Source organism: Heliangelus exortis, chromosome 14 (assembly GCF_036169615.1).
Source record: "Heliangelus exortis chromosome 14, bHelExo1.hap1, whole genome shotgun sequence".
NCBI classification, from domain to species: Eukaryota; Metazoa; Chordata; class Aves; order Apodiformes; family Trochilidae; genus Heliangelus; species Heliangelus exortis.
This window is the reverse complement of record NC_092435.1, coordinates 16,941,290-16,953,736: the sequence shown is the minus strand read 5'-3', so window position 1 is coordinate 16,953,736 and position 12,447 is coordinate 16,941,290. Positions and strand designations below refer to the sequence as shown.

Below are 12,447 nucleotides of genomic sequence, written 5' to 3'. Positions count from 1 at the left end.
ACTAAAGAGCAAAAGAATCTATATTTTTAAGCCCAAGGAAGAAGAATTGCAGAAGTTTTTGCTTGCTAAATTAAAGAAGCACAAAGGCATGAATGGAGAGGGAGAAGGAAGGGCAGAGCCAGTGAGAAAAGGGGTGAAAAGTTCTCAGTCTCGCTTTGTCTCCAGAGGTGTTAGGTTGGAGGGTTTTAGAGTGAAACTGGTTTGTAGCTTTTAATTTGCATGGCTTTACTGTGCTACCCCTAAAGGAGACAGGGACAGCTCTAAAGAACTCTGAAGACACAAGAACAACTAAACATTACAAAATATGTTGTGATGTTCTCCTGCTTCAGGGCCATGTGCTGGGTCTGCAAACACAGCTGCAGCTCCAGCAGTGTCAGTGTGATGTTGCCCCAAAGTCTTCTTGCTTGCCAGTGGGCAGAGGGAAATCCAGCAGTAACAAAAAGCTGTCAGCCTTCTAAAACAGCTGGACAACTCTTTTCTGGTGCAGACCAAGCTTCTTTTCATGTCTCAGAAAGTGACTTGATTTTTCCACCTGACATAAATCCTGGGAGTAGCCAGGTGTGCTGGATACAAATACTTCTGTCTGAGAAATCCAGATCAGAATCATTGTGTTCCTCTGTTTCAGATGTAAATGTGGGACCTAAACCACTGAGCTAAAGAAACCAGGAATCAAGATCTGAATCCAGATGCTCAGCTTGCAGCCACCCCTGCCACAAGGGCAGGCAATTCCCTGAGTTCTCATTGGTGATTCTCTCCTGTGGATGCTGATATTGCACATGGCAATATTTTTCCTCCTGCTATTGGACACAGTAACTTGGATTAAGAGATCTGGCCAAGATCATCAAGCAAGTCACAGGAGAAGTTAAAAATGGAGCCTGATTTTCCCATCTCCCAAGTCACTGTGTTTCCATGGGGAACCACTGGAAATGTGTGGGAAACACAGCTGACAGAAAGGCTGCAGAAAAAAACCATTTACAAATGTCTTCAACAAGTCATAAGTCAGCTGCAGTATTAGCACATGGTGCCAGCATGTCAGGAATACTTTGCTCAGTCAGTTCCCCACACAGCTTGTAATTTAAGTAACTTTTTCTCTGACTTTTAATTACATTCTTGTGTAATACAACTCACTGGGCTTTGTGCATACCTTGAGGGAGGTGGTATGGTCTGGTAGATGTTGTAAAGAGCTGGGAATTAATTACAAGGGACAGAGTTTTGAGTTCAAGCACTTGCTCAGCTGTGTAACCTTGGGGCACATCAAGCCACTGCTTTGTGCCCAAGTAAACCCAGCTGTAAACCAGCTTGAAACCCAGGTGGTGCACAAGATTTAAACTCCTCAGGAGAACTAAAAGGGATGGACTAAAAAAAAAAAAAAAATAAATAAGTGCTACAGCTTGTTGCTTTTGCTTCCAGTGGAATTAATCTGGACTTAGACAATATGAATGAGAAGAGAATTGAACTATATATATATATTTATATATATATATATATAAACAAACACTCCTTTTTCCTTTTCTCTCTTGACTTTATGTCAATCACCCTCTCTCAGAGGCTTCATTTGAAACACTCAGTAGAATACATGTTTCTCCCTGGCAGCCTGAGGATTCTAATTATGGATCAGGTTGTACATGAGTAATCTTTGATATTTTACATGGTTATTTTTAGGCCCATAATTCTATAGCATTCTCCCTGCTTTTTGTGCTCCCAGTCTCCTTCCTCAGCCTCTCTCAGCTCCAGTGGCACAGTGGTGTGTTCTGCTGCTTAAGTACTGCCTTGCTAATAAAACTGCTGAGCTCTCTTGTCTTTTTAGATGCTATGGCCTGGCTTAAAACCAGTATCAAAGCTATTACAGGATTTGTATTGCTGGTCAATGAACAAAGGAAATACTCTACTCAAGTTTCTGCAGCAGAAGAAATGGTTGCCACATGTTAGTACTTGGGAGAAGACTTAAATGTTTCAATATTTTTTGGCCCTAGCTGAAATGTAGACTTTTTTTTTTTTTTTTTTTTTTTTTTTTTCCCCACCAGTGCCACAGGAATGTGGGAATAGTTACTTATGTAGGAACACAAATGTATGAAGAATTGTGTATATTTCCAAGGGAAGGTTTATTAGATTATGAGAAAGGAAAAAAAAATATTTTTAGTCTAGTATAAACAAGGAACATTTATAAAGACATGAGACATGCTATGCACTACCCAGGAAAGAGCCTGTGTGTTTTTATTACTCACTGTTGAAAATGAAACATTGACAGGTTTGAGATCTGTTGAACTTTCTTCCCAAATAAGATGGGGCTAGAGTGAAAGATTCAAAGAAATTTAACAAGCTAGAGAACCTATTTCTCCTAGGCTGTTACATGAACAAATGTTCCCAGCAAATTGCTCTCAGTGTAATTAAGCCCTTTTTATACAGTACTGGGATGGTAAGATATTTAATTGTTATTCCAAGTGGGTGATCACTTTTTTCCAATGGAAACAATTTTCAGTTTGTCTCTTGCAAACTGTTTGCTCTGTTTTGTGTTACTGAACCTTTGCATTCAGTATTTGAGCTAGGCTCTTAATCGCTGAAAATATTGAAATTCTGTGCTAATAAATGGCTTCCCAAAGTGCCTGCAAGGAATAATGACACTGCTCAAACATCAAATTGTTAATTATCCCTAAGCTAAACCAGAAATCCTTTGATATTGGTTGAGTCCCTGTTTGGATGATCTAACTTCCCCCTCCCCTCCTACTACAAACTAATTTTTAAAAAGGTGCAGCTCTTTTCTATCAATAAAAGAAATCAATCAGAACACAAGACATTCTCAGACAACCAGCTGTGGAGAACAATAAATAAAACAGAAAGTGAGCTGTGAGTAGATCCAGGTGACAAGGAAAAGCATGACAAGAGTTCTCTAATATAGGGACAAGAAAAATGTAGACTGCATTTTCAAGCCCTGAGCTATATAAATACTCATTAGACTCAATTTACATTTTTGCTGTTCATAATGAGTAACAGGTTGATTTAGCTCAGTATTTCCAGCTGTAACCACAGCTGGGAGTATTTCCCTGTATCCATCAAGCTCAGGTTTTCCCTTCTGTGTTCCTGAGTGTAAATCACTGAACTTTGCTCCATCTCCTGGTCCCCTGAATGGCTCAGCTGCTTCATTTTCAAAGAAAAAGGTGGTTGCATCATGACCTTCCTCTGCTCCAGCCCAGTTTCTTCCTCCTCTCCTGGGGAACAGGATGATGGATGCTGCAGGGGGGTGTTGTTGCTCCCATAAAATGGGCCAGCTCATGGGATATAACCTCAAATCCCTTTGTGCATGCTGAGACAGGGATGTAAGTATTGAGAGATGGGTGGTTTGGATGCCTTGCACTTGAGCAAAGGCTTCTCTGAAGGCAAATAACAAAATGATGAAAACCCAAACCCAGAAATTTCAGGCATCAGAAAACCTTTCCTCCTTAAAAAAATCCCAACTAATTCATTAGATACACTTGATGTGGAAGCCTTGTTTCTTTTTTCCTCCTTCCAAACAGCATCTTGAACTTGAAATCAAGCTAGTTTGGGAAAAAAAACAACCAAAACCAACCTCAGCCTTAAATAGTTCTTGGTCACCTCCTTGCTCTTGATTAATAAATACTTTTTTTTTTTGCAGGTTTTTTGCACTGCTCTGCTTGTCCCTCTCTTATTGCCATGTAGGAAACCTACTGAGAAATGAGAAGTATGCCACTGGGAAACTGACTACAGAATGATGCTGCAAGTATGTATTTTGCCCACAGAATCCCTTTCAGAAACAACCAATATATGTTTCAAGAAAAATCATCTGAAAATAATACCGATTTAAAAAAAAAAAAATAAAATCTCTCTTTCAAGAGACACTGTAAGACTAAAGCTTCCCTATGAACAGGTTTCTCCCCAAGTTGCTAAGAACACCTTATAAACTGTGATTTGAAAGCTTTGATTTCCTACTTTTCACTACTTATGCTCTTACTTTTGGCATTTATTTTCCAGTCTTGTGGCTAAGGCAATCAGGTAACTTCTCCTTGCTCAGGGTGACTTGCATCACTCCCCCTGTGTCTTGCTGTAGCTTATTGCCTAGGTCTGGGAATCCAACCAGCCCCAAGAGAAGCCACTTCTCTTAAAAGTAGGATTTCATTCTGTTTCCTGATAAAACCCCCACGTTAAGTTGGAGCTGTTTGACTGTGTCCCTTTCAAAAAGGAGACAATAAGGACAATCTGTTTCTTAAACCCCAGTTTCTAAATTCTTGCCCCGAAGAGCAAATCCTGTGAGTTCCTTTGCTGAATGAGCTCAGAAGTTCTAACGAGGCTGTGAAGACACAAGAGGAGAGCCCCTTACACAACCTGATGGCTGAATTTCAGCGATAACCTCCCATTCCCACCTTCTTTTCTTTTTTTTTTTCCTTTTTTTTTTTTTTTTTCAGGGCTGTGGAAACCGATTCCTGTTGGCTACATCAAAGCGTGGTGGCAGATTTCCCTTTGGATGTCAGAGCCTGTTTCAAACGTCTCTTCAAGTCCTGCATATTTGGTGATTTGGGTCGGATGAGGTGGAGGCCTCTCCGTTTCTCCCCGTTGCAGCTCCCGATCATCCTGCTGACCTCCTGGCACAGCTGCTGGAAAGCTTCGTGCACCCCCTCACAGTTCTCCCGAGCTGAGACTTCATAGTAGGTACCTCCCAGCTCGCTGGCCAGCTGGAGTCCTTCTTTGGAGGACACCTGCCTGGCTCTCAGAAGGTCTCCTTTGTTGGCCATCAGGAGCAGGGGGATGTTGGCGTTGGGGTGGATCTTGCGGATGTGCTGGTGGAGGGGTCGGATGACGCGGTAGCTCTCGTAGTCAGTGATGGAGTACACAAAAACAAAGCCATCTGCCCAGTAGATGGAACGGTTTATCTGCTCTTGGCAGCAGATGCTGTCAGTGTCATCCTGCCACCAAAACCAAGAGGGGGCAGAGGTTAGAAATTAGGGAGCAGACAGAGCAAACAGCCCCACAGCGCCCTTACTTAGCTCCTCGGAGCTTGGTTCTGATCACAGAATCGTTCAGGTTGGAAAACACCTTTTAAGTCCAACCATTAACCTAACTCTACCAACCATTAGCCTAGCTCTACCAACCACTAACCTAGCTCTACTAATTAGCCTAGCTCTACCAACCATTAGCCTATCTCTACCAACCACCAGCTTAGCTCTACCAACCATTAACCTATCTCTACCAAGACCACTGCTTAAACCACGGTCCGAAGCACCACATCTACACAGCTTTTGGACACCTCACCTGTGGCTGTTTCTCAAGGTACAGGCAGGAGCCTCCCTGACTGCCAGGGAGCATCTTGCTCTGCCAGTGATGTTTTACAGGTGAGCAGTAGTGTGAAGTGGAGAGGGGTCAGAGCAAATGGATTGAAAATAAGAGATCAGCCAAAATAATCATATGGAAAAATTTGCTCCGTGTTCTGTTGTACTGAACCAGTGTGGTAGAAAACTATGCTTCTGTTGTGGATAAAATTGTGATGGTAAAAAGCATCATAGAATTCAGCAGCTTAGTCACACTACTGCAAATGAACAGTTGTCCCCCAAGGTGTTATTTTAGGGCTTTTCCCAATTCTGTTTTCAGTGTCTCCAGGGAACAGCAGTTCTCAATAACTCTGGTGAAGCCTAACAGATTTTTTCTGCCATATAGGTCTCCAGTAGTCAAAGGCAGAGTTACTTCAAAAAAAGCAATTTGTTACAAATAACCAGTTTCTGGAACTGGGAAGGAGGTGAAATCTTATTCCTCATTTGGGGAGCAGCAGTGGGTTTGCATTACTCTTCTGCTGGTCACACATTTGTTCAGTCCATCACCACTCCTACCCAGCCAGCCAGAACAATCTCCAGCACTGGGAATATAAAACTGAATGCAATGCTGTGGGGCTTGAAAAGAGATCAGCTTACTTTTCAAGATGAAGCTATTTGCAGCTAATCCTCTACTCCCTGTGATGTGTGCTGGCATGTAACCCAACCAGACTGGGAGATCCCTGCTGCAGTTCTTGCCAGGGTGCTTGGTTTGTAGGGACTGAGAGCCCTGTCAATATTCCAGGCTTTCTGGAACTCTGTAATTTCTTTCACATCCAGCAAGGCACTGAGCATATTCTCTATTCCCCTCTTGATTGAGGTGGTAGGATTAAAAGGCTCAGAGTACAAATTAGGCTTACAGCTTTCCCCAGGAGTTCTGCTAACTGCCCTTCATAAATATTTCAATATTGTTCATAGAGACACTACCTAGCAGTTCTTTGCCCTTGCAGGCTCACAGTAACACTAAATCCTCTTAGCCATCTAATTGTTTAAGCTCCTAACACTCCTCTCCCTCACCCAAACCCCTCAGACCCCAAAACCTAACAGAGCTGCACATGGAATGAAGAAGGATCCTCACTAGCAGCCTTGTTTAAAAGGTTAATGAGAGTGAACTCAAGCCAGGACAGGGCAGACTGTGGGAAGGAGAGCAATTGGAGCTGTTGGTATCTGGGTTGTATCCAATATGAAGATAATTAGCCACCTTTCTTATTCTGCTAGCCTCTTTTCACCAGCAAACTCCTTTCCTGGGGTGGTGGGGAGGGAAGGAACTAATAGCTCTGGCAAGCATTTGAAAATGTTTTTGGAGAGGTGTACATTCAGAGAGCCCTAATGAGCAGAAATTCTCAGTTACTCCAGCTAGGCCCACCCTGCAGTGAGAAGGGTGGATAATCCCTCCTGGAATGCTTTATTCAGGGAAATCAAAGGCTAATGGGCTACTTTTAAACTTGAAATCTCTGCTCCAGAATGAATTTTGAAACACGCAGTCATTTGCTGTGCAATGAATCACCTAACAAAAACCAGTTATCTGTTTGCTTCTGTTTCTCTCTTTAAACATTAACATTTCCTGCACAGCCAGAATCCTGAGAAATGCCACAGGACTTCCTCCTGAAATGCTGTACTCAGCCTGCAGAGTGCAAGAAACTCTCTTCCTTCAGGATTTTAACAGAAAACTCAACTATGCTCAGTCTTAACAAGTCCTGCTCAGGAACAGTCCCTTCAAATTATTGCAGATGTATCATTTGATACAACCAGAGATACAGGCTAAGGCAAACCTGTCTGTGGGAGATGTTGAAGCAGTGCAGACCTTTGACTGGGACAAAGGAAATTAAACTCCTTCCTAAATAAGTTAAAACAATTTCTAAGAAACCTCAGCTCTTGGCTTTACTAAGTTTTGGGGAGCTCTGGTAACAGCCACAGAACTTTAGGCCACAATCTGAAGTAAAACAGGGAAGCCAGATGTTTTACCTCCAAGGAAACAAAGGGAGTATCCTGCACCTGTAGAGAGATCTGTTCCCCATCTATGGTGAACTTTCTTGAATACAAAGCACCTGGTGGAAAAGTGAGATCATTAAAGTCAGTGGCAGTAACAAAGAAGAATACATCAAGGCAAAATGGGGCTCTTGAAATCAGGATTTTTGAGGCTTATGATATGGAGCTGCTTCTAGAAAAGTGAGCAGCATCAAAGCAGCTGTGTGGCTGGTTAGCTAAATTGTTTTGCACTGCTGTGTGGTTGGATGTTTTGGAGGTTTACCCAGTGCCAGGATGGCACTTTGTGTGGAATCAAGTAGCCAAAGTCATAAATCCCATTCACATTTTCAATCCCCACTGTTAACTTTTTGAAAATGTGGACATGTCTAATCTCAAACCAGGACATCCAGGTGTTGCCTGTAAAAGGGGTGAGCTCTTTCCTGTTGAAGGCTTATCAAAAAGGAAAGGATTCTGAATTTGGACACAAAAACTGTACACAGAACACCCAGAAGCTCTTTGGGATTTGTGTGACCTTAGCAGTCAGAGCTTGGTTGGAATCCCCACAAACTGGACACCTGCAGTCTGACTGCTGCTTGATCTGAATGAGACATACTCAGGGCTGAGTGTTAGCTCAAAACATCAAGGGCTGACACAGCTGCAGTAAGAGCTCACTATCCTGGGCTTCAACTTTATTTAATTACTGAAGTGCTGGTTAAGTGACAATGAAAATGTAAGTTTTGAGCTTACAATCTGTCCATGTTTGGGAGGAGGACAGCTTCAGAGATTAATGTCATCATCCTTTTAGTTAATTCAAGTCACACTACAGCCACAACTGCTGTGTCCAACCTTTCAGGCTTGTCCAAATATAATTGTCACTGCTGCATCTAAAAAATAAACATCATCTCAACTGAAGAGAAATCCCATCTCCTGGAGTAAGGAATTGGGATTAGCAGGGAGGTCAGTTAGTGACAGTAATGCCAGCACTTCAGAAAGCCCTCTTTGGTTCAAGGAAATAAGTGTTTGTGGGAAAAGAGTCAGAGTTCAAACATTTACAATATAAAGAAAATTTAGTATGGCAAGATTGCATCTGAGATTTTTTTTTTTATTGGGCTTTTTTTTTTCAGCTGAAAAGCTGTGTTAGTGTTTTATGGGAAGATATTGAACCAAGACCAGACAACATATTATTCCTGCTCTGTAATGCACTGCAGAAGCAAGAGCAGGTACTTCCAGCCTCTGACTGTGCTCTGCCTCATGCCCAGCTGAAGGAGAAGCATGGTTGAATGGTCACAAATGCACTGCCACCTGTTTCTTATTTCTGGCATATTTGTTTTCTTCTACAGCATGGCTGGTAGCTTAATGCAAAAAGCATGTGGCTCTCAGCACTGTGCCTGGCAGCAATCCATCCCCCAGCTCAGAACTCTGACTTGATGTACAGTCTCCCATGGAAGAGATGAAGGGAAGGAAAGAGAAATAGTTGAGCCAACCATCAGGGTTACCTCGGGTCACTGAGAGGGAGCTGTGAGGAGGGGCTTTCAGATTGTGTTTCATCAGACAAGCAGAGATCAAAGGTGTCCTGTACTGCCATCCCCTTTCCTAATAATGCATCATTCTACACTCAGCATTTGTCTCCAGAGGGAAGCAACCACTGCTTTGGGTCCTGTCTTCCTTCAGCCCCAGCCTGTGGGATGGTCTGTGTGTGGGATGTGCTGGTGGGTACACAGATATTTTGTACAACACTGCCCAAGGCAGGTGGAACTTTCTTGGAGCAGAGACAGTGAATTACATCGTTCACATCAGCACATCCTCTGAGGTGTCAGGATTAAAGTAAGAAATGCAGCAGAAGCAGTTTGCACCCTCACTTCCCTTATCTTAGGGAGAGATGACTTCCATTTGGAAGCCTCCCTTGTCATAAAAGCCACTGCAAAAAAGGACCACGCAGGAAAAGTGCCTTTTATGCACTTTGGAATTCCTCTGGCTTCCCTGGGGTTGCAGGGAGAGCAGCACTGGCTTTCTGGGGTTTATTTAATATGCAAGTTGTTCCTCGGGTCTACATTTTAGTAGAGATATGTCCCCAAGCAAGGGTTTTACTCTGATCCTTTTCCATCAAGCTGGAAAAAAACAACCCAAACGCAACCAACCCAAACCAGCTAAAAGGGTGATGAATAATGAGCCTTTGATTTATTGCTTTCATAGCTTGAGGCTATTCACTGAAAATATGCACCTATGGACATCTAACTCTGCTTGGCTTGCCTGTAATGTGCAGGGGTCCCAAGCCAGCTGTCTGTGCAAGCAATGAGCAGGACTGGAGGAGAAAGCAGACTCACCAGTGTTGGCTTCATAGTCCCCAATAAATCTCTTTGTGAGAAATCGCACAACAAGGGCTGTGAAAGAATGGAAAAAAGAGGGGTCTTGAATGGGAACCAAACCCAATCTTTGCAGAACACATGCAGTATCTCCCTTGGAAGAGTTAGGATAATATGAAACTAAGTTAATCTCTGAATTGCTCACGTATTGGTCTGCAAATCCTTCTCTCAGCACTCACAGAAAAGGAGCTGGGGCCAGGCTGTGATACCTAATACAGAGTTTTTCACAACTGGTGTTGGAAATTACCCCTTAGATTCAGGCTCTTCAGTGTAGGATCCTGAGGTTTGTTTGTTGTGACTGCAGGTATGAGTCTGACCTTTGGTTTGAAATCACTGAGAAGAAAGAGGAGCGAGCCAGTCAACTGAGAGCCAACCCCAACAGCACATTTAAGACCTCTGTGTTCCATAAGAAGTGAGGCTGATGGATGCACAGGTTCTTCCCAGCCTCAGGAATCCTAAGTCCTCCTCAGGAAACCCATTAGTGGTATCTAATCACATCCAGCAAACAAACTGCATGTGCTCTGCACACATGGGTCCTGCTGCAGGGCCCTGGGCCTTCTGACTCGCCTTAACCTGTGGTGCTTCTTACACTGGTGGATTATAACATTTGCCTTTTTCTCAATCACTTTATAACATTTAAAATGCTCCCATGGCAACAGAAACTTATATTTCTGTAGTGCTTTAATCTCTAATCTTTTGCAAAGCCACGTAGATACAGTTTAAAATAATACTTTTCCTCACAGTAACTACTGGTCTGCTACCTCTGTATTCTCAAATGAAATTGACTGTGCCTCTGTCTCCAACAAACTACTTAAAAAGTAACATGAAAATGTGTCTGTTTCAAATCCAAAGCAATCAGTCATTTTACTGAGTGCCCTGGAACCTCAGATGCAGTAAACCAGACCTGGCCTTAATAATCTCTGAAATCATGACCCATACATTCAAAAGCAGTGATGCTCATTTTGCCCTCTTCTCTCCTTTGGAGACTGATGCAGGAAGACAGATCTCGTACACTGCTATTTGTCTGCAGAGCATAAAAGAAGAATAAAAATCACTCATCCCTTTTTTGGGGGAAATTTAGAGCCATTTAAAGAATATGCACAAGACCCAGGTAGAATCCTTCGTGGGTACAGAGCTCCCTCTCCTCCTCAAAATGCCACCTCCCACCTCCCCTTGGCTGCTCCCACAGCCCCACAGCAAACCACAAATCGCTCAGTGCATTTCCCAAAAAACCAAAAGCTAGCTTAAAACCTTCAGGCTCTAACAGAGAGTTTTTCCCAGCCTTGGGGCTGCAGATGAGCTCGGCAGCAGAGCAGCGAGGCAAAGCACAGAGCTCCACCCATGGACTTACCTGTCTTGCCAACGCTGCTGCCTCCCAGCACCACCAGCTTGATGATTTTGTTGGGCACGCAGTCCAGGACGGGGTACTCTGGGATGGGGAGCAGGAGAAAGTTAGTGGAATACTGTGACATAGTATCCTCAGGGATGAGCCTCATGCCAGAGCTGAGAGCTGCTCAGCTCCTGGAGGAGTTGGGGGAAAAAAAGAAGGAAAACGGCTTCGCGGCGCTTGCTCCTGGCTGCAGATCCTGGGACAGAGAACCCTTCTCATCTCATCGGAGTTGCTTTCCCGAGGACTGGCAGAGCCACTGGCCTCCTCTTCCCCATGCTTCTGCTCAGACAGCGACTTCGGGAAGCAAAAGGAAAGTTTTTGATCAGCCCCCGTGAAAACTGACTCCTCCATTCCCCAGCCAATCACGAGTGAAACCCTGACATTCCTCCAGCCGGGCACCCGGAGCGTCTCCCTCCATCAACCACGCTCCCTGCCTTTATCTCCCCACTGCCTCTTTTATGTGCTGTCCCTTGGCTCTTTGCTAAACCCAGATTCTTCTGTTTCCCAGTCATCCCGGTGGTGTTTTCGGCGAGATGCAGACACCGCCGTGCTCTGCTCTCCCTCTGCTTTGAATAATCCCGTTCTGCCTGTCTAGTTTCTTTGCATTTTCAATTGGCTTCAACTCCAGGCTCTCTTGTTCTCCCTGCCCTATTGTGTCCCGCAGTCCTCCGGAGCAGTGGAGCTGATGGGACACTCCTCTTCACAAAAACAAAACACATTTTTTACAACTCCCTCCCCCCTGGTTCTCAGGCAGCTGTGGGTTATTCCAAAATCCCAGCTCAGAGACGTGCCCTCCAGGATACTTTTGATCTGCTGCTTTATCCATGCCCTGAGTCTCAATGGCCCACTGGAATGTGGGTTAGCATCGGGTTGGGACACTGCAGTTTCTCCAAACATGGAAAAGTGAATTTCAGGCTGGTGACAGGGCTGAGGAAGGACTCAGGATCCTTCAGTGGGGTGAGCCAAACGGAGAGAATGAAGAAAGAATGACTCCTATAGGAAAAGTCAGAGCAGTTTTAAGACAGCTGGCAGCTGGGATGACAGTGTGTAACCATACACCAGCTACAACCAGCTCTCAGTTACCAGGGGTAGTGGGAAGGGAAGAAAAAGGGAAGAGCAGTGGGAAAGGAATCAAACAGATAAAGCAGAACTGTAAACTAAACCCCAGAAAACAGAGGCAGAGCATTCACCTTTGGCAAAACGTCTCAAAAGAGGTCTGCAAGGGGCAGGAGTAACTTTAGGCATGGTGCAGGCAGCATGTCTCTGAGATATGTGCTCTGTCTCCCTGTGTGGGAGCCCTGGGTAGTGATGGAAAGTGGCACTGCAGCTAATCCACAGGTCACGGAGACCCGAGGATGCAGATTTTTCCTGTCCTCTGAAGGCTCCCAGCAGGCAGAGGGCAGGCATGGCT

At 44.1% G+C, this 12,447-nt stretch overlaps 1 protein-coding gene and 2 long non-coding RNA genes across 6 annotated transcripts in view; 2 read left to right on the top strand and 1 right to left on the bottom strand.

Annotated features, from left to right (window-relative positions):
- LOC139802481 (uncharacterized) overlaps positions 1 to 3,767 on the top strand; it is a 30,823-nt gene extending 27,056 nt beyond the window's left edge. Inside the window, exons 7-8 of one of the 4 annotated variants that reach the window (XR_011728652.1) lie at positions 626 to 1,070; positions 3,632 to 3,767. This is a non-coding gene — a long non-coding RNA (uncharacterized lncRNA). Of the gene's footprint in view, positions 1 to 625; positions 1,080 to 3,631 lie in introns of all 4 variants that reach the window. The other 3 variants (XR_011728650.1, XR_011728651.1, XR_011728653.1) reach the window with 3 other exon arrangements.
- LOC139802479 (ras-like protein family member 11A-like) lies at positions 2,079 to 11,985 on the bottom strand. Its single transcript, XM_071757664.1, has 5 exons — positions 11,660 to 11,985; positions 10,998 to 11,330; positions 9,608 to 9,664; positions 7,281 to 7,363; positions 2,079 to 4,916 (listed from the first exon to the last, which is right to left on the bottom strand). Exons 2-5 carry the CDS (start codon positions 11,140 to 11,142, stop codon positions 4,449 to 4,451), a joined length of 753 nt encoding a protein of 250 aa, XP_071613765.1. The 5' UTR covers positions 11,143 to 11,330; positions 11,660 to 11,985; the 3' UTR covers positions 2,079 to 4,448.
- LOC139802483 (uncharacterized) lies at positions 4,068 to 7,657 on the top strand. Its single transcript, XR_011728655.1, has 3 exons — positions 4,068 to 4,120; positions 4,455 to 4,658; positions 6,888 to 7,657. It is a non-coding gene; the product is annotated as an uncharacterized lncRNA (long non-coding RNA).
- Positions 11,986 to 12,447: the final 462 nt, after the last annotated feature.

Coding starts and splice junctions, on each gene's coding strand:
- LOC139802479 (XM_071757664.1), bottom strand. CDS start 11,142: ATGAGGCTCATCCCTGAGGATACTATGTCACAGTATTCCACTAACTTT. Junction 9,665..10,997: donor CAGCAGCGTTGGCAAGACAG/GTAAGTCCATGG, acceptor ATTCTTTCACAG/CCCTTGTTGTGCGATTTCTC. Junction 7,364..9,607: donor GGACTATGAAGCCAACACTG/GTGAGTCTGCTT, acceptor CTTTTCCACCAG/GTGCTTTGTATTCAAGAAAG.